Here is a 21,575-nt window from a genome sequence, read left to right on the forward strand (position 1 = left end):
TCTCCCCACGGCCGTGTGCATTTCCACCGGCTGTTCTGGTTTCCTCCCACATTAGAAAGATGGACGGTTTGGGTTAGTGAGTCATGGGCGTGCTGGAAATGTGGCAACACTTGCAGTTTGCCCCCAGCACAATCCCTGGACTGTGTTGGTTGTTGACACAAAATGATGCATTTCACTGCATCATTGATAGAGATACAGCTTGAAACAGGGCCTCCTGGCTCTTTCAGCCATACTGCCCAGCAACCCACAATCAAATCCTAGACTAATCACAGGATAATTTACAATAACCAATTAACCTACTAGCGGGTACTTACGGGCAGTGGCAGGAATTGAACTGGATCACTGGTACTCTAACCGTGCCACTCAAGCAGTACTACCAATGATCTAAGGATATGAAATGATTCTTTTGTTTCATTGGATGTGACTCCAATGGCACTTCCTGATGAGTAATGGGAAGCTTAGTGTGAAGACACAAAAACCACTGCAACAGGCGAGACACAAAGTGTTTTGTGGCTGAGTCAGCGTGCGAGGGGAACGCACAGGTGAGGAGGGGTGATATAGAAGGTCAACTCACGTAGTTTCATCAGACATGCCTTCCTCTTTGCTCTCTTCATCCACTGGCCACTCCACGTAACACACGACTCTGCCTGGGAACTGCTCTGTTTTGGAGTAATAGCACTGTGGAAGGGCAAGGGACAGGGCCATCAACCAGATGATGCCAATGACGACTTTTGTTGCAGTTGCCGACAGTCTTGGTTTCAGTGGATGAATGATAGCCATGTACCTGTGGAACAGATAAGAGTCAGGCTGTAAAAAGAGGAGGTTGCCCATTTTCTTCTTACCTCCTCTTTCAAAATCCTCATCATACTCAAATCAAGTCTATAATATAATACTTGTTATTGAGTTACCACAAATGACTGCAGATTCAGGAGCAACAAGTTATCCGCTAGAGGAATTCATAGGGTCAAGAATATCCCAGTGGGAAAGGAATTCACTTCACTTTTCTTCCAATAAGATGGCAGTGCACTCAGATTCAGCTGCCTCTCAGGGGCCAACAGAGGTGTGTTTTTTTTAGTTTTTTTTAGAATCACAAGACAATGTTGGGCACCAGGAACTTTGGATATTGCAGTTCTACCCCATCAGTGAGCTGCTCATTGGGGGAGGAGCTGGATTTGGTGCAGACCGTGTTGCTGCCTGGTACAGGAAGGCATTGAAGGCATTGGAGTTGGGGTGAGAGGGCGGTGTGCACTGAAGCTACAGGTGATTGCCTTGGACGTTTGGCTTGCGATCATAGGAACTTGTCAAGCATTGATAATGTAAGTGCTGCAGGCCCATTTCACTCATGTGGTGGTACGACAGGTGGCAGGGGAGCTGCGTGGCCTCAGTTGTAGTGAGGACTAGGCCACAAGCCGCAGTCTTGCTTGCTGCTGCAGCCCAGAAGAGGAGATGCCAGAGGCTCGGTTGGGGGCTGGCTTTTCCCATCAGTGATGCCCTCCAGTATTCAATTGGTAGAAGGACAAGCTGGATTACGTGCATGTGTTTCTCTGCAGACTGCTGGAACTAACTATTTGAGGGACATGTCATACTGAGACTTGGGCTATATATATAGATATATATATATAGGAACATTAAATAGCAGTCGGCCATCTGGCCTGTCGAGCCTGCCCCACCATTCAATAACATCATGGCTGATCTGGCCATGGACTCATCTCCACCTACTTGAGTTTGTCCCATAACCCTTAATTCCCCTACTATGCTAAAATCTATCCAACCTTGACTTAAATATATTTACTGAGGTAGCCTCCTCTGCTTCATTGGGCAGAGAATTCCACAGATTCCCCACTCTCTGGGAAAAGCATATCCTCATTATCTCTGTCCTAAGTCTACTCCCGTGAATCTTGAGCCTATATCTCCTAATTCTAGTCTCACCTACCTGTGGAAACAGCTTTCCTGCCTCTATCTTATCCATCCCTTTCATAATTTTATATGTTTCTCTAAGATCTCCTCTCATTCTTCTGAATTCCAATGACTCCAGACGACTCAATCTCTCCTCATAGTCTGTTCCCCTCTTCTCTAGAATCAACCTGATGAACCTTCTCTGCACTGCCTCCAAAGCCAGCATATCCTTCCTCAAGTAAGGAGACCAGAACTGCACACAGTACTCCAGGCGCAGCCTCACCAGTACGATGTACAGTTGCAGCATAACCTCCCTGCTCTTACACTCAGTCCCTCTAGCAATGAAGACCAACATCCTATTTGCCTTTTTGACAGCCTGCTGCACCTGCAAACCAACCTTTTGTGATTCAAGCACAAGCACTCCCAAGTCCCTCTGCACAGCAGCATGCAGCGATTTTGTACCATTTAAATAATAATCTGCTCTTTCACTTTTCCTTTCAAAGTGGATGACCTCACATTTACCAACATTGTACTCCATTTGCCAGATGCTTGCCCACTCACTTAACCAATCTATATCTCTCTGTGGACTCTTCATATCTTCTGCACAATTTGCTTTTCCACCTTTTCCACTCAGTTTAGTATCATCAGCAAAGTTAGTCCCTGTGGTCCCCTCTTTCAGATCGTTAATGTATATCATGAATAGTTGCGAGCCCAGCACTGACCCCAGCAGCACGCGTTACTCTGCCAACCAGAGTAACATCCATGTATCTCAACTCTACTTTCTGTTAGTTAACCAATCCTCTATCCATACTAATACATCACCCCCAACTCTAGGTATCCTTATCTTATGGATAAGTCTTTTATGTGGCACCTTATCGAATGCTCTCTAGAAATCCAAGTAAATAACGTTCATCTGTTCTCCTCCATCCACTGTGCTCGTTATATCCTCAAAGAACTCCAGTAAGTTTGTCAAACAGGACCTGCCTTTGCTGAATCCAAGCTGCATCTGCCTGATGGATCCATTTCTTTCCAGATGTCTTTACTTTCCTGATATACTTTTTTCTGCGTGACTGTAGGTGTGCTCGTTACCTTGAATGTGCTGTGTGCCTTGTGCTGTACATTTTTTGCGCCTTGGCTCCAAGCTGTTCCACTCAATTATATTCATGTATGGTTGAATAATAATTAAAGCTGAATTTGATTTTATTTGAATTGCACCATTTGGGGTTGAAACCCTGCATCATGACTGAGAGGGTAGGTGACTAGTATGAAGGAGAGAGGGGGAGTGGGGAGACAGGAGCCCGATGTGACTGGTGAACTTAAGAGACATGAATGAGGTAGGAGAGGGTATGCCGTGGCTGGATGATGGATGGAGGCAGACAGAGAGGGAAAACTTGAGAGGTAGATGGATCGAGGTGGGAGGAGGGGAGAATGAAGGTTAGAGAGAGCTGCTGGAGGGAGATAAACTGCTGTTCTGATCCAAAGAGCAAAGGAGTTGACAATAGGAATTATTAGAGAGGAGGACGGCATTGGGGCCATAACCACATGGATGGAGGCTGTAGATGAACCATGGTTGAATAGACAGGGAGGGGAGGGGGATGATGCTGGGTGATGGTGCGGGACAGGGTGTATGAAAGGGGGCAGAAGGGATTAGGGGAGGACTGGAAAAAGAGAGAGAGTGGGGTAAAGGTGAAAAGCCACCAGACAGGAGGGTTACTTAAAGCCGGAAATCTCAGTGTTCATACCATTAGCTTGGAGACCACCCAGGTGAACAATGAGGTTTTGTTCCTAACTATTTATCAAATATTCTTCCCCTCTGCTGCTGGCGAGCTATTCAACCATGAGGGCATCACAGCCAGGTTTCCCTGCCCTTGCTTAATATCAACAGCCATTTCTTTACAGAAATCTTCACAGAGATGGTGTTTAATCTGGAGATGTGTGAGGTACTGTACTTTGGGAGATCAAATTTAAGAGGACAGTACAGAGTCTGTAGCAGGACCCTTAACAGTATTAATTAATCAATTACTTAATTTTAAAACTTGTTTAGTTAAAGCACGGAGTTAAAGCCCTTTGGCCCTTTCAGCCTTGCTGCCCAGCAACTCCCAATCACGGGACAATTTGCAATGACCAATTAACCTATCAATCGTTATGTCTTTGGACTGTGGGAGGAAATTTGAGCACGTGGAGGACACCCATACAGTCATGGGGAGAAAGTACAAATTCCTTACAGACAGCGATGGGAATTGAACCAATCATAAAGCATTGTGTTAACCACTTTGCTACTGTGTAGCTTAGATAGAGAAAGATCTTGGGGTGCAGGTCCATAGCTCCTTGAAAGAGGTGGCACATGTTGATAGTGTAGTAAAGAATATTATACTTACCTTAATTAGTCAAAGCAATAATTTCAAGAGCCAAGAGGTTATGTTGCAGCTTTATAAAACTGGTTAGATCTGTGCCCGGAGTATTGCATTCAATTCTGGACACTATTATAGGAAGGATGTAGAGGCTTTGAAAAGGGTACAGAAGAGGTTTACTAGGATTCTGATTGAATTAGAGGGCATGTGGTATGAAGAGAATTTCAATAAATTTGCGTTGTCTATTCTCTGGAGCAGCAGAGGCCGAGGGAGACTTGACAAACGTTGATAATTATGAGGAGTAAAGTTAGAAAAGGCAGAACATATTCCTTGAGCTGAAATGGTTAATACCAAAGAGCATGCACTTAAGGTGAGGGGGGATAAGTTCAAAGGAGATTGTTGGGCCAAGACTAGTGGAAGTCTGGAATACGCTTCCTGGGTTGGTAATGGAGGGAAATGCCACACAGACAATTGAAGAGGTCTAAGGCAATTGAATGTGCAGATATTGGAGGTACATGGTCTTCAGTAGGGAGAAGGGTGTAGATTAGTAGGCTTTCTACCCCACCACCACTACACATCACCTAGACTTACTTTGCTTACATAAAGTCAGTCTATGTATATAACAGTTACTTGTACATTGTGTTTTATAGGATTGCTTTAATATTTATCTTTTTGTGTTTTTTTGTATTGTGTTCCTGATGCTTATTGTGTTTTTTTTACACTGCTTTCTATCTGGAGTAATAATCATTTCATTCTCTTTTACCCCTCTGAGCTGTTGGTCTCCCATCTCGCTGTGTCATTAGTGAGTGAGAGAACCAGTTCTGAGATGTCGAGCTGTTGGGACAAACAGTGGTTTCTGATGGACACTAGACCATGGTCTCTTGGGGGCTGTGCTATTGCTTGCATGGCGGCTGGTGGAGGGGTGGGGTTGATGATTTTGCTGAGGCTGGTAGGAAAAGGCAGAGTGGCAGGGTTGATGTTTTGCTGCTGTTTGTGAATGGGAGGGGGAAGTGGGGGCTTTGGGGTTCTAACATTTTTATGTCAACTTTTTTGGGGGTTTTCTTCTGTTTCGTGGTTGTCTGTGAAGGGTTAAGAATTTCAGATTGCATGCCGTATACATTCTCTGATATTAAATGGAACCATTAAACCATCGAAGGATGACAAGAAGCAATCTTAAACCTGAGTCTGAGGCCGTTGGTCAGGGCCCACCATGGATGTTGTGACCTAGATGTCCAGGTACATAAGCCAGGGCAGTGAAATATGGAGAGCAAGCTGTTGCACATTTAGCAAGCTCCACTTCTCCATTCGTCTAATGAACGCAAAGGAACAGAAGAGACTGATACACTTTGGCACCAGCAGTGTCCTAAGAGTTGCTAGTCAGTGTTGAACTCAACAAAGAGTTCATTACTAGTCCAGTTAGTTTGGCACAACAAAGTGGGCTGAAGGGCCTGTTCCTGTGCTATACTGTTCAACGTTTTATGTTTGAGATCATATCACAACTGTTTTGTTTCCCATTCATTGGCCCCCATATTCATGTGACCCTGATTAGGGGGTGGGGCCTAAGCAGGTGCCACACCTTTCTCAAGAGTGACCTGCAGGCTAATGGAGAAAAGGAGCGCCTTACACCTCTTTTGGTAAAGACATATCTCCACCTGCTGCCCAAGATTGATAATAATTAAGTGCATAAATAAATAAAACAAACACCAGAATTTGCAGGCAGAGACTGTGTCTACAAGTGAAACCTTTACACATTATACATCATTTAGAGCTGGTACTGGCTGCAGCGCCATCTGGCATGGGGCCGAGGGTGGGTGCTATGGCACAGGATCAAAGTAAGTTGCAGAGAGTTGTAAGTTAATCAGTTCCATCTTGAGCACGAGCCTCGGTAGTATCCAGGACATCTTCAAGGGTCAATGCCTCAAAAAGGCAGCATCCTTTATTAAAGGCCCTCATTTCCCAGCTCATGCCCTCTTCTCATCAGGGTGTAGATACTGGAACCTGAAGGCTCACACTCAATGATTCTTCCCCTCTGCCATCCAATTTCTGAATGAACATTGAACCCATGAACACTAACTCATTCCTTTTTATGTCTTTTCTTTGCACTATTTAATTAAGCTATTCTTTATATATGTACTTCTTTAATTCACAGTTTTTTCTCTATTATTATGCATCGCATTGTACTGCTGCCGCAAAGACTACAAATTTCAAACCTGATTCTGATTAATTGCAACAGAATGTGATGTAGAATGAGCTTCTCTCTCTGACAGCAAGGTGGATCAGGAGAACATGAGCATCAGTATATTCATCTCATTCTGACATCTAACCCTTTCCCACTGAAACCCTAGAGTCCAATCAATAAAACCAAGCCTTTGTCACTGCCCAAGAACATGGTTTTGGAAAGGTTTGAGGTCCTGTCCCAGTGGGACTAAGCAATATCTGGCGAGGAGCCAGAGTGACATCTGCGGGATTAAGGAATTAAGGATTAAGGATCAAATTTAGCAGGATTAAGGAATATGCACTGCTAAAGCAAAGGTGTAAATAAGGTTGAAAGAGTATGGAGAAAATTTGCAAGGATTTTGGCAGAACTGGAGGACCTGTGTTTTGAGGAAAGATGGAATAGATTAGGATTTTATTCCTTGGAATCTAGAAGACTAAGGGGAGATTTGATAGAGATATACAAAATTATGAGGGGTAAGGATAGGGTAAATGCAAGCAGGCTTTTCCCCCTGAGGTTGGGTCATGCGTTAAGGGTGAAAGGTGAAAAGTTTAAGGTGAATATGAGGAGAAACTTCTTCACACAAAGGGTGGTGAGAATGTGGAATGAGCTGCCAGTGCGAGTGGTGCATGCCAGCTCGATTTCAATGTTTGTTTGGATAGGCACATGGATGGTAGGGGTATAGATGGTTATGGTCCTGGTGCAGGTTGATTGGAGTTTAAACGGTTTGGCATGGAATAGATAGCTCAAAGAGTCTGCCTCTGTGCTGCACTATGACCTTCCTTGGTCCTATTTGCAGAGGTACATGGGCAAAGGGGTGGACAGCCCTGCCCATGCTGAACAGGGCATACACAAGCAATGAACAGCAAAGAATATTATGAGAAGTTATGAGCCCCTTATCTAAGAAAGGATGTGCTGGCATTGGAGAGGGCCCAGTGGGAGGAGGTTCACGAGAAAGATCCTGGGAATGAATGGGTTAACATATGAGGAGCATTTGTTAGGTCTGGGCCTAGAAAGAATGAATATGGAGAGGTTTCCTATGGTGAGGGTGCCTAAGACCAGAGAACACAACCTAGGAATAGAGGGACATCTCTTTAAAAAAGAGATGAAAAGGAATTTCTTTAGCCAGAGAGTGGTGAATCTGTGGAATTCATTGCCATAACCAGCTGTGAAGGCCAAGTTGTTGGTTATATTTAAAGCAGAGGTCAATACATTCCTGATTAATAAGGCTGTCAAAGGATCTGCCAAAAAGACAGGAGAATGGGGTAGAGAGGGAAAATAAATCAGCCATGATGGAATGGTGTAGTAGCCTCGATGGGCCAAAAGTCCTAACTCTAGTCCTATGTCTTGTGATCTTATCAAAACCAAAAGAGCAGAGTGAATTTAATCTGCCTTGTCACTGCAGACTGATGGATTCCATAGCTTTCTTTAACTTTTCCGAGAGAAAGAACAGATATTTCCATGTGGTGGCAATTTTTCAGATCACAGGATTATATTGTACTGAGGTGGAGTTTCACTTTTGGCATTAGGTATGCCCTTTCCAATTATGCTTCATATATTTAAAAATTTATTCTGTAACATTATACAAGGGGGGCATAATTTTAAAGTATGGGGGGGTGTCAGAGGTAAGTTTTTTACACAGAGAGTGCTGAGTGTGTCACACACTTTTCCAGGGATGTTGGCAAAGACAGATACATTAGGGGCATTTATGAAACTCTTAGATAGGCACATGGATGATGGAAAATTGGAGGGCTATGTAGGAGGGAAGGGATAGATTCATCTGACAGTAGGTTAAAAGGGCAGCACAACATTGTGGGCCAAAGGTACTATGCTGTAGTGTTTCTATGTTCAAACCACTGTTCAAAATTGTCTGTCAGTAGCCCTGGCTGTGCTGCTGTACTGCTCTGTGTTCAATTATTTTAATTATTGTATGAGGGCATGTGCATCTATGTATCTTTACTTAAGATTGAGTGTAAGTGTATATACTAGGGTAACTGTTCAAATGTGCATTTGTATATGAGTATGTATAGTTTACGTTAGCCTATGCATATACAGTATACAATGTGTGTGAGTGTGTTTGTACGCATGCTCATTATATAAATGTGTTTGTTTCAGTGCACAATAGACTTGGCAGTGGTCAGGCCTGGCTCCCCTGCCGTTAACTTACAGAATCGCTGACATTCAGGTTTTGTGTGGACTTGAATGATGTCTCCGGTGTATATGATTGTAGGTCCTGTCATACTCCGGCAAAAGCCACCAGGACAGATCTGCCGGGAGAGAAATATGCTTCCTGTGGTGGGGGAGTCTAAGACTGGAGGACACAGGCTCATAATAGAGGGATGTCCATTTAGAACAGAAATGATGAGGAATTTCTTTAGCTGGAGCGTGGTGAATCTGTGGAATTCATTGCCACAGGCATCTGTGGAGTTCAAGTCATTGGGTGTATTTAACGGAGAGATTGATAAGCTCTTGATTTGATCCCTCGCCTAAGAATCACAGTATGGAAAGGACAGGAATCGTCTCACAGTATAAACAGTGGAATGTCAGAATACAGTGGTCACATGTGCATTAAGAACTGCCCAAATGTCTAAGGAGCTGGGGTTAACAGAATCCATAAAACATAGGAACAGAATTAGGCCATTTGGCCTATCGAGACTGCTCTGTCATTTGATTTATTATCCCTCTCAACACTGTAGCAGACAATTCTAAGAAATCAATTGCCACTGCTGGCAACTTTGCATAGGTTGTTATCCTTGTCTGACACTCCCTCCAATCACTCCGGTAATGATCTTCCAAAAGTCAAAGATCCTTCATCAGCAGCAACTTAAAAAGCAATGAAACTTAGACTAGTAATATTAAATGTACTTAAGTGTACTTAAAGTTAAATAGAGTTAAGCTATTTCAAATGTATTCAAATAAGGTTAAGCATAAAGTAAGCGCAACTAAGCGGTCAACAGAAGATATGACATATGCTGGTCCCCAGCTCCATACTGCCCAGAACAAAGCACAAATATGTAACAGATGGAGATAGATAGACAGAGAGAGAGAGAGAGGGGGGGGGAGAATTTATATATATAAACACAAAATAAATTACATGTATATAAAAATATACAGAAATTAAACTCTATGAAAATTTACATCACAAAGAAATTCAAGGGTAGGAGTTCATGGAATTCACAACTTTAGTAGAAGGTGTTCTCACAATTCTTACAGGTTCAAGAGTTCTAAGGTACAGGGCAGCAAAAATATAGCAATATCAACATGCTTGCAAATCAGGATAGCATATGGCCTGTGGGGTGAGGAGGCAGGAAAATATGCATCATGCATGTCTAGTCCTTATCGTATAGTGACAGGCTGGGTATCTGAGGTGGAGAGGCTCACCATGTGACACCCCAAAGTCTTTCCACATCCATGAGACTAGTCAATTGTCTGATCAAATGCACTCTGTTGCAAATCCAAATCCTACTAAAAGTAGTGGATACAACCCAGTGCATCATAGGCATATGTTATGAAGGATGAACAGTTCTGATGGACAATAGGGTGCAGAGTTGCCCATATTCCCCCCCCCCACTTTGAGAATCACAAACCATTACTGTTGCTATGCTGCTCATGAGAGAGAGAGAGTTGAAAAGAAAACATGCAAGAACATCTGCTACAGATAAGAGAAGGGAGAGGGGAGAGAGACCTGTTGATTTACCGTATTATGACTTCTGCGAGGGTCATTTACCTTATACCATTCTGTTCATTAACATTCCTCAGTGGACAGCCGGAGTGGGCTGGTTTGATGGACACAGTCATTCAAAATTGATTGACAACTGAGACCCCGTGAGTAGGGATAAAAGTCAGGTCTGGAGAGACACCCTTCAGACACACCAGGAGACACACTTGTGGACACTGATTGAGTGTTGGAACCCATGGGAAGGTGTGGGGCTTCGGAGACTGAACCAGGAGGTCGGTCAGTAAAACTCACAGTGTTATAGCAGGGCCGGTGGGGACTTGTGTGTGTGTCCACTCATGCCAGAGTGACGAGTCCACCACAGAAGAATGGTCTAGCTGAATGACAGAGGGGTCATAACTGAATGACCACAACGGCACGATGGATCAAGAATGCAAAGGAAGGTTGGCCTGACTGTAGCTGTTACTTCTCGCTCGCTTTCTCTCTCTCTCCAATGATTACAACACAACAACCATACCTACCTCAGCACGCATGAGCTGAACTGAACTTTATATTTTTCCATGACAAATCATTTACCCCTAGACATCGATAGAGCTTGTTTATTATTGCTTATTATTATTCCTACACTTTTAGGTTTATTATTGCTAACATGTGTTATTTATATATTTGCATTATTGGTATTGATTTGCTTATTTTACTAATAAACACTTTTGAATATAGTACCACCAGACTCCAACAGATGCTTCTTTCTCTGCTGGTCAGACACCCAGTTACAGGGTACATAACAAATTGGGGGCTCATCCCAGATTTGATTACTAAATTGGGGGCCAATGAATCGGGATAAAAGTCCCTTATCTGATCTGGTTGCATGGATAACCAGACAGAAAACCAACAGAGATGGAAATACAAAAAAAAATTTAAAACTCCGACTTCGGGGGCATTGGAGGATGCCAGGAAGGCGGAATTGGTGAGTGTTGCGAGACGATTAAATCTCTCGGTGGTGAAATCGTCGATGAGAAAGTTGGATATACAGAGAGCAATAGCTATGCATTATTTATCCGAGGGTGTGTTCCAATCGGATGTATTGGACCTTTTCCCTGAGAGGAAACCAGCCAAGGGGGAGGTTCAGTTAGAGATAGAAAAATTAAAGTTGGCTGAGAAGGAGAGGCAGCATGAACTTTGGTTAAAGCAGCTGGAAGCAGAGAGGGAAGTTGAAAGGAAGAAGCTGGAGTGGGAGGAGGCAGAGATACAGTGGCAGTTCGAGAGGGAGAAATGGCAACGTGTGGATAGTGGGGTAGACAGGGAGGAGAAGTTTAATGTTCATAGGGAGTTTAGGTTAGTACCTCTGTTCAAGGAGATGGATCAGTACTTCTTGCATTTTGAAAAGGTGGCAGTGAATCAGAAGTGGCCCAGAGATAAGTGGGTGGTGTTGTTACAAAGTGTATTAAAAGGGAAGGCTCAACAGGCATATGCTGCGTTGCCTGAGGAGGTTGCAGAGGGTTATGAGGAAGTAAAACAGGCTGTCCTTCAGGCCTACGAGTCGGTACCTGAAGCGCATAGACAAAAGTTCAGGGATTTAAGGAAACAGTAGAATCAGGCATTTACAGAGTCTGCATACGAGAAGGATGTGCTCTTGGATCGTTGGTGCACTGTAGAAAGGTAGAGGAGGATTTCGATCGTTTAAGAGAATTAACTCTGATTGAAGAATTTAAAGGTTGTGTTTCGGATAATATCAGGACGTATCTGAACGAAAAGACGAATAAGTCTATATCGGAATTTGCCAGGTTAGCAGATGAGTATGCCTTAACCCACAAAACAAAGTTTCCCCCAAATAAGAGGTACCAGAAAGGCAGTAGAGAGAGTCCACCATCTAAGGCAGAGAATAAGCCAGGAGCTAGTGGAAAAGGTAAGGAGGAGGAAAAGCAGGCTGGCAGGAAGGTTCCTAGCTTTACTTGTTATAATTGTGGGAAAGCTGGTCATATCGCATCTAAGTGCTTTGCTCCGAAGAAGGAGACAGGAAAAGGGAAAACAGCAGTTCTGACTGGTTGCATTGAGTCAGTCAGTAGATCGATGGGGAAGGTAAAGGTGGATAGAGCCCAAGAGGGGCGTGAGAAGTTTATTTCGGAAGGGATGGTGTCTGTGAAGGAAGGAGAAACCCCAGCTCCAGTGAGGATCTGAAGGGATACTGGGGCTGATCAGTCATTAATCCTAAAGAAAGTGCTGGATTTCGGTCCTGAGACAGGAGAGGTTGTGTTAAGAGGTATAGGAAAAGGGACAGAAGCTGTACCTTTGCACAGGATCATTTTAAAATGTGACCTGGTATCTGGACCAGTCGAAATAGGGGTGCGGTCAGAACTACCGAGGGACGGCGTGGACTTCCTTCTTGGTAACGATTTAGCAGGTGGTGACGTGTGTTCAGCAGTGAAGCTGACAAGCAAGCCTGTAAGTGTTGAGGACCTGCCCCTAGATTCTAAGATTTATCCCGCATGCACAATCACTCGCAGCATGTTGAGAAAGGCGACTGAGAAAGAAACCAGTTTAAATGAGTCCAGTGCGGATTTGGCTGAGACTTTTTTATCGACCCTGTACCAAGAGGGGTTAGAGGGTGGTAAAGCGGAGTATAGTGAGGTTAAAGAGAGTAAAGGAGAGGAGGTAGACCTACCCTTAGCAAGGAGAGAATTTATAAAGGAGCAGAGACGTGATGAGGAGCTTGTGGCATTGAGAGAGTCAGTTTTTTCTGAGACAGAGATTGATAAAGAACCAGAGGGATACTATCTCAAGGAGGGGGTGTTAATGAGGAAGTGGAGGCCGACCACGGTGCTAGTTGATGAGGACTGGGTGGTGGTACATCAGGTGGTGGTTCCGATGGTCCATCGGAACAAAATTTTGAACTTGGCTCACAAGGGACACAAGGAGGACATTTGGGAGTAAGGAAGACAGTGGATAGGGTTATGAAAGATTTTTATTGGCCAAGTATGAGGAAGGATATCACTGACTATTGTAAAAGGTGCCATACTTGTCAGGTGGTAGGAAAGCCAAATCAGGTTATCCCTAAGGCACCTCTCAGACCAATACCCACTTTTGAGGAGTTTTTTTCCTGAATCATCATGGATTTTGTGGGTCCTTTGCCCAGAACTGTGAGTGGGCGACAGTACGTCATGACTATGATGTGTGCTGCTACTCGATTTCCAGAGGCTGTGCCCCTGGGAAATATTAGGACTCCTGTGGTGATAAAGGCACTCATTAAATTTTTCACCACGGTAGGGTTACCTAAGGAGATACAGTCAGATCAGGGGAGTACCTTTACGTCCCGTGCATTTCAGCAAATGTTGACACAGATGGGAGTTAAACAAATTTTAGCCTCTGTGTACCATCTGGAATCTCAAGGAGCATTGGAAAGATTCCACGCGACTTTAAAGACCATGATTAAAACTTACTGTTAGGAAAACACTCGTGACTGGGATGATGCATTACCACTTCTGTTATTTGCAGTGAGGGATACGGTTCAGGAACCTCTGGGGTTCAGTCCATTTGAGCTCGGTTTTGGTCACAGGCCCAGAGGACCTTACTTAAAAAGAAATGATCTAGTCCGAACGTTCAAGTCAATGTGATTGACTACATTTTGAAATTCCAGGAAAGACTCCATAAGTTATGTGACCTGGCAAAGCAAAATCTTAAAGACTCCCAGACTGAAATGAAACAATGGTATGATAAACGAGCCCAAGAGCAAGAATGAGGTAAGTGGGAGATAAGGTTTTGGTCCTGTTCCCCATAGTTACCAACCCCCTACAGGCGAAGTTTCAAGGACCGTACGAAGTGATTAAGAAAATAGACTTGCTGAATTATGTGATTGAAACACCTGATAGATGAAAGCCGAGTCAGTTGGTTCACGTAAACATGCTGAAAGGTTATCATGAATCAACCCCCACGGTGATCGGTGCGGTCACGAAAACCGATGAGGCAGAAAGGATTGTTAAGGAGGGACCTGAGCGTTTTGAAAAGTTAAGCATAGTACCCACCAGACCAGAGAACTCTGTTATTTTAGCCAACCTTGCTGATAAAGTCAGTCATTTAGAGCCTGAACAAAGAGCATCTGGCACAGCTCATTAAACGGCATGTAGATTTATGCCCAGATGTTCCAAGGAGGTGTAAAGGAACAGAGCATGAAGTTGTTGTTACCTCAACCCAGCCTATTAAGCAATCCCCTTATCAGATGAATTTGGAAAAGAGCAAGCTAGTGGAAAAAGAAATTGAGCATATGCTAGCTGCTGGTATTATTCGTGAATCTGCTTCTGCATGGGCATCTCCATGCGTGGTCATGCCAAAACCGGACAGTACCATAAGATTCTGTACAGATTACAGAAAGGTGAATGCTGTCACACAAACAGATGCTTGCCCTATCCCTAGGGTGGACAATTGTATTGATAAAATGGGTAAAGCGAGATCCATCACTAAGATTGATCTGCTAAAGGGATACTGGTGTGTTCCTTTAACTGACAGGGTTCGAGAAATTTCAGCCTTTGTCACATCATCAGGGTTCTATGAATACAATGTGTTGCCATTTGGAATGAAAAATGCCCCAGGGACATTTCAGAGAATGATTGACGCAGTGATTAGAGAGTTACCAAATACAAAGGCTTATATTGACGATGTAGTGGTTTGGAGTGACACATGGGATGAGCACCTTGAGGCTGTAGAGAAGCTGTTTAAAAGAATGTCTGCAGCCCATCTCACAGCGAACTTTGCAAAAAGTGAATTTGGTCATGCCACGATCACGTATTTGGGGTATGTAGTAGGACAGGGGCAGTTGGCTCCTGTGCAGGCTAAAGTACAGGCTATCTCCGAGGTTCCTGTCCCAACAAATAAGAGGGCATTGAGAAGGTTTTTTGGGCATGGTGGGGTACTATCGAAAATTTTGTAAGAACTTTGCGGATATTGCCCTCCCGCTTACAAAACTCCTACGGAAGGATGAAAAATTTGAGTGGGGCAATCCTTGTCAGGAAGCTTTAGAGAAGTTGAAAACCATACTGTGCCATCAACCTGTGTTAAAAGCACCTGACCTTTTGAAACCTTTCTCCCTGGCGACTGATGCAAGTGATGAGGCTGCAGGGGCAGTCCTATTGCAAAAAGCAGGGGATGGAGTCGAACACCCAGTGGCGTATTTCTCTCGAAAGCTCAATGTGCATCAGAGAAATTACTCTACTGTGGAAAAAGAATTGTTAGCACTTATCTTGGCGATACAGTATTTTGAGGTCTACATTTGTTCAGCACAGAGACCATTAATTGTTTATACTGATCATAACCCCTTGGTATCTCTGGCTAACATGAAAAATAAGAATAGGTGGTTACTAAGTTGGAGTCTGTTGCTACAGGAATTCGATATTAAAATACAACATGTAAAGGGGAGTGACAATGTAATTGCTGACTGTTTATCTAGATGTTAGTTTGAATGTGTATCTGTATTATTTTTGTATTTAAGACCACTACTGTATTTTGTTAAACTCTGTAATTCTGTAAGATGCTGTATTAGTTAATTTTCACTTTGGTGAAAATTCCCAGAAAGATGAAGGTGTTATGAAGGATGAACAGTTCTGATGGACAATAGGGTGCAGAGTTGCCCATATTCCCCCCCCCCCACTTTGAGAATCACAAACCATTACTGTTGCTATGCTGCTCATGAGAGAGAGAGATGAAAAGAAAACATGCCAGAACATCTGCTACAGATAAGAGAGGGGAGAGAGACCTGTTGATTTACCGTATTATGACTTCTGCGAGGGTCATTTACCTTATACCATTCTGTTCATTAACATTCCTCAGTGGACAGCCAGAGTGGGCTGGTTTGATGGACACAGTCATTCAAAATTGATTGATAGCTGAGACCCTGTGAGTAGGGATAAAAGTCAGGTCTGGAGTGACACCCTTCAGACACACCAGGAGACACACTCGTGGACATTGATTGAGTGTTGGAACCCATGGGAAGGTGTGGGGCTTCGGAGACTGAACCAGGAGGTCGGTCAGAAAAACTCACAGTGTTATAGCAGGGCCGGTGGGGACTTGTGTGCGTGTCCACTCATGCCAGAGTGACAAGTCCACCATAGAAGAACGGTCTGGCTGAATGACAGAGGGGTCATAACTGAATGACCACAACGGCACGATGGATCAAGAATGCAAAGGATGGTTTGCCTGACTGTAGCTATTACTTCTTGCTTGCTCTCTCTCTCTCCAACAATTACAACACAACAACCATATCTACCTCAGCACACATGAACTGAACTGAACTTTATATTTTTCTACGACAATTCATTTACTCCTAGACATCAATAGAGCTTGTTTATTATTGCTTATTATTATTCCTACACTTTTAGGTTTATTATTGCTAATGTGTGTTATCTATATATTTGCATTATTGGTATTGATTTGCTTATTTTACTAATAAACACTTTTGAATATAGTACCACCAGACTCCAACGGATTCTTCTTTCTCTGCTGGTCAGACACCCAGTTACGGGGTACGTAACACATAGGCCTCACCAACACTAAGCATATCTACAGGGCATGTTGTTGCAGGACAGCAGCGTCCATCATCAGAGACGCCCACCATCCAGGCTAGGCTCTCATCTCACTGTGGCCATCAGGAAGGAGGTACAGGATCTTAAGTTCCACATCACCAGGCTCAGGAGCAGTTACTACCCTTCAACCATCACACTAAGTGGATAACTTTGCTCACCTCAACACTGAACTGATTCCACAATTTCTGGACTCAATTTCAAGCACCCTGTAACTCACGTTCTCAACACTATATATTATTTTCTTATTTATTTATTATTTTGTTTATCTTTTAGTGTTCGCATAATTTTGTAGTCGCACAGTCGTAGCGTGTTCATCTTTGTTCGTGTATCATTTTTCATTGATTCTATTGTGTTTCTTAGTATCTACTATGGATGCCCACAAGAAAAATGAATCTCAAGGAATACATGAACTTTGAGAATAAATTTACTTTGAACTTTACTTCTTTGCGTTAATGAGTCAATGGCATGGAACAAGAAGCTCGTTCTTTCTCCTCTTCTCTCAGACTGTAAAGGGGAACTATGGTGGCCGATGGATGGGATTTTTGTTTGAAAACCCTGTGCCAAGTTTCAGATCTTCCAATAGCTTCCACACAGTCTTTTCTCAGGGTCTCTCTCACTCTGGACTGGTTGTGGCCCCGTTGCTTAAAAACCACGCAGCCTTTGCAACTTGATGAGGTAAATATTGATTACCCTACAAGCCATGCATTAAATGCCCTTGATATTTCGCAGACTATTTGTCAAATCTCTACACTTACGCTTATTGCTTGTTGAAGACACCTTATTGCTCTCTACATGAGACCAAACAGCAGCTGTTAAGGTGATCATAAATATCAAAACCCTGTAACCCTCATCCAAATTATAACAATGGGAGAAAGACATTCAGTCTCTCTAGCATTACTATCATTCAAGATTTCCTTTCTTGTATAGTCTGCCTTAGTGCGCATGTCCCACAGCTTTACCCTTAGTAACACATTACAGAGAAAAGCTTAAAACTGATCTTCCAGGTGTGGCATCTGATCTTCCAGGTGTGGCAAAACTTCACCTGCAAAACTGCCAGGGTCGTCTACACTATCTGGTGCTCCCAATGCGGCCTCCTCTCCATTGGTGAGGCCTGTCGTAAATTGGGGGACCACTTTGTCGAGCACCTTCACTCCTTCTGCATGAATTCCAGGTAGCCAACATCCTAATTCCGAACCACATTCCCGTCCTCGTGCGCCAAGATGAGGCCACCTTCAGGGTGGAGGATTAACACTTTATCTTCTGTTTGGATAGCCTCCAACCTGATTGTATGAATATCGATTTCTCCGTCAGATGAGAAAAAATATCCCTCACCCCCTTCCTCTATTCCCCACTCTGGCCTTTTACCCCTTCTCACCTGCCTATCACTTCTGCCTGTGTTCTCTCCTCATACCCTTTCTCCTATGGTCCATTCTCCACTCCCACTAGATTCCTTCCTCTCCAGCCCTTGGCCTTTCCTACCCTCCTGGCTTCCCCATCACCTTCTAGCTATCCTCCTTCCCCTTCACCTCCCCCCCCCCCCCACCTCCAACTTTTTATTCTGGCATCTTCCCCCTTCCTTTCCAGCCCCAAAGAAGAGTCTCAGCCCGGAACATCGACTGTTTATTTATTTCCATAGATGCTGCCTGGCTTACTCGTGCAACTGACCTTCGCTGTCCCTTAACTGGCACGTTATGTCATCTAGTTGAGCCCCATCAGAGGGATGTTGCTGTATCCTTGCTGCTTTGAGCCCTGATGAAGGATCTCGGCCTGAAATGCCAACTGTACCTTTCACCCCCAATTATACACCTTCTGAGTTCCTCCAGCATTTTGTGTGTGGGTTCCTCTGAATTTCCAGCATCTGCAGCCTCTCTTGTGCTTTGAGATTTGACTATTCCAATCTCTTCTGTCCTGCCTTCATCCTCACTAAACTTAAGCTTCTACAAACCACTATCTCCTGGATCAATACTCATCCTAACTCCATTTGACCAATACTCTGCTGTCAGACCAACTCAAGGTCAGTCATTCTATTCTGCAGTTGACCAGCAGAGGCAGATATAGTTCTCTATTGGCTGCACTTAACATCTGTGCATTTAAACCCTGCTTCCCGTACCTTACTTTGCTTAGTCTTAAAGTGTGACCTTGTAAGTATATTTTTTTCATTTTTTCTGTGTTATTTTTAATGTCTGCTTACTGCCTGCCATTTCTGGATCTTATTTGTGCATTAAGATCTTGGATTACTAAACTTGTGTTTGGAATACTGACGTTTTGAGTTGACCAAATGCCTGTTTTTACCCATCCTGGCTAAGAGAAGGCATAACTTGCTTTTGAATCTGCACATTAGCCACGACTGCATCGTGGTTCCTGCATCTGGGCTCACTCACACTCCTTGGTGGTACAATGATCAGAGTACATACACGTCACCATATCCAACCCGGAGAATCTTCTACCTGCAAGTGTTCTTAACAAATTTATAGAACAGTAATTGTAAGCAGGATCAATGAACAACAAACTATGCACATGCAAATATGAATAGATAGCAATAAATAAGGAGAGCATGAAATAACAAGATAAGGGATCCTTAAAGTGAGGTCATTGGTTGTGGGAACACCAGAAATGGAATGAATGTAGTTATCCTTTTGCTCAAAAGCCTGATGAGCCAAGAGACTGCTCTTAAACCTGGTGGTGTGAGTCCTGGGGCATCTGTACCTTCTACCTGATGGCAGCAGCAAGAAAATTGCATGGCCTGGGTCGGGAGGATCTTTGATGATAGATACTGGTTTTCTACGACATTTTATGTAAATGTGCTGAATGGTTGGGAAGGATTTACTCATGATGTACTGGGCCGAATCCACTACCTTTTGTAGGATTTTCCATTCAAAGGCACTGGAGTTCCCATACCAGGCTGTAATGCGGCCAGTCAGTACTGTAGATTGTTGAACTTTCAACCCAGTGACCTGAGTTTGATTCCCAATCAGGCCATTTCCCATACACAGTGTCTCAGTTTTAAAATTCTGAGGTCTCTCTCTCTACCCCTCAGAGCCCTCCAAAGTTTCTGTTCATTCATTTCAGACCTCATTAGGCAAGGCTGTTTTAAATCATTCCAGTAATAACCCAATACATCACACCCCTCCCCACAAATTGGCATCTACAGGAGGCATTGCCTCAAGAAAGGAACATGCGTCGTGAAAGATTCACAATATCCACCCGCACCTCAGTGGCTGAGCAAACCAAAATATTCTTAGCTGGAATTGCCAGGTTCCTGTTATAAAGATCTTGTTATTATATTTCAAAATGCTCAACTTTCAAAACAGCATCAGCAGTAAATGAAAAGTGTGCTTCACCTGCAGAATCTCAGAACTTAATTGCGTTTTTCCAAACAATGCTGATTAAAAACCACAGGAGCTTGCAGCACTGGGGTCATCGGCCACAGCACTGATGCTAATATATAGGTGACCTTCATGTTGTCACACAGGAGAGTTCATGTGGGGCCTTCAATTTGGTTATTAAGATGAAATGATGGGCCATATACACTTGGCGATGACTTTATTACATACACCTGGACACATGCTTGTTAATGCAAGAATCTATGCAGAATTCAAAGCGGATATTGTCAAGAGGTTCAGTTGTTTTCAGAATTGGGAAGAAGTGTGATCTAAGTTTCTCTGACCATTGTTGCTGCTGAAACGGTTGGTTTGAATATCCCAGAAACTGCTGATATCTGGGATTTCATACACAGCATTCTCCAGATTCTACATAGAATGGTGTGAAAAAAAATCTAGTGGGCAGAAGTTCTGTGTGCAGAAATGCTTTATTAATCAGTGAGGTCAGAGGAGAATGCTATACTGTTTCAAGGTGACAGTAACTCAAATATCCACGCATTACAACGGAGCATCTCTGAATGCACAACATGTCAAACCTTGAAGTGGGTGGGCTACCGCTGCAGAAGACCACGAACATACGCTCAGTGGCTACTTTATTAGGTACAAGAGGTCACAGAGTGTTCTACCTTAATATTCATTTTCTTCCGGGCATTCACAGTGGAGCAAAGAAATAAAAATATGATAAAGAAATAATCAATGGAGAACTACACAAAAAGACTGACAAACAAGATGAATCCACTCTCCGGGTGGAGGAGCAACACCTTATATTCCCGTCTGGTTAGCCTCCGACATGATGGTATGAGTATTGATTTCTCCTTTTGGTAATCAAATTCCCTCTCTATTACTTATGCTGATCATTTACCTCTTCTCATCTGCCTATTACTTCCCGCTGGGTCCCCTCCTCCTTCCCTTTGTCTTATGATCCACTCTCCTCTCCTATCAGATTCTTTCTTCTCCAGCCCCTGACCTTTCCCACCCACCTGGCTTCACCAATCACCTTCCAGCTAGCCCCCTTCCCCTCTCCCCACCTTTTTATTCTGGCATGGTCCCCCTTCCTTCACAGTCCTGAAGAAGGGTCTCAGTCTGAAACGTTGACTATCTATTCACTTCCATAGATGCTTCCTGACCTGTTGAGTTCCTCCAGCATTTTTGTGCATTGTATTGGATCAACAGCATCTGCAAACTTTCTCGTGTTTCTGACAATGAAATAACGTGCAAAAGAAGACAAAGTGTATGAATAAAATAAGTAAATAAAAAATAATGCTGAGAACATAAGTTGTAGAGTCCTTGAAAGTGAGTCCATAAGTTGTGGAATCAGTTGAGAGTCAAGCTGAGTGAAGTTATTCACACTGGTTCAGGAGCCCGATGGTTGAATGCTAATAACTGTTCCTGAACTTGATATACAGTATACGTACTTCATTAATAAATTTACTTTGAACTTTGAAATGCTGATCCATGCACAATGGAGGTTTAACAAGTCATACCCAA

The 21,575-nt window shown here is 43.4% G+C and overlaps 1 protein-coding gene across 1 annotated transcript in view; it reads right to left on the reverse strand.

The window, feature by feature from the left end:
* LOC132391443 (substance-P receptor-like) overlaps positions 1-21,575 on the reverse strand; it is a 100,879-nt gene that overhangs the window by 41,614 nt on the left and 37,690 nt on the right. Inside the window, exon 2 of the mRNA XM_059964655.1 lies at positions 575-784. Coding sequence (XP_059820638.1) covers positions 575-784 — 210 coding nt within the window. The remainder of the gene's footprint in view (positions 1-574; positions 785-21,575) is intronic.

The sequence above is a fragment of the Hypanus sabinus genome, chromosome 1 (assembly GCF_030144855.1).
Source record: "Hypanus sabinus isolate sHypSab1 chromosome 1, sHypSab1.hap1, whole genome shotgun sequence".
In the NCBI taxonomy this organism is placed as follows: domain Eukaryota; kingdom Metazoa; phylum Chordata; class Chondrichthyes; order Myliobatiformes; family Dasyatidae; genus Hypanus; species Hypanus sabinus.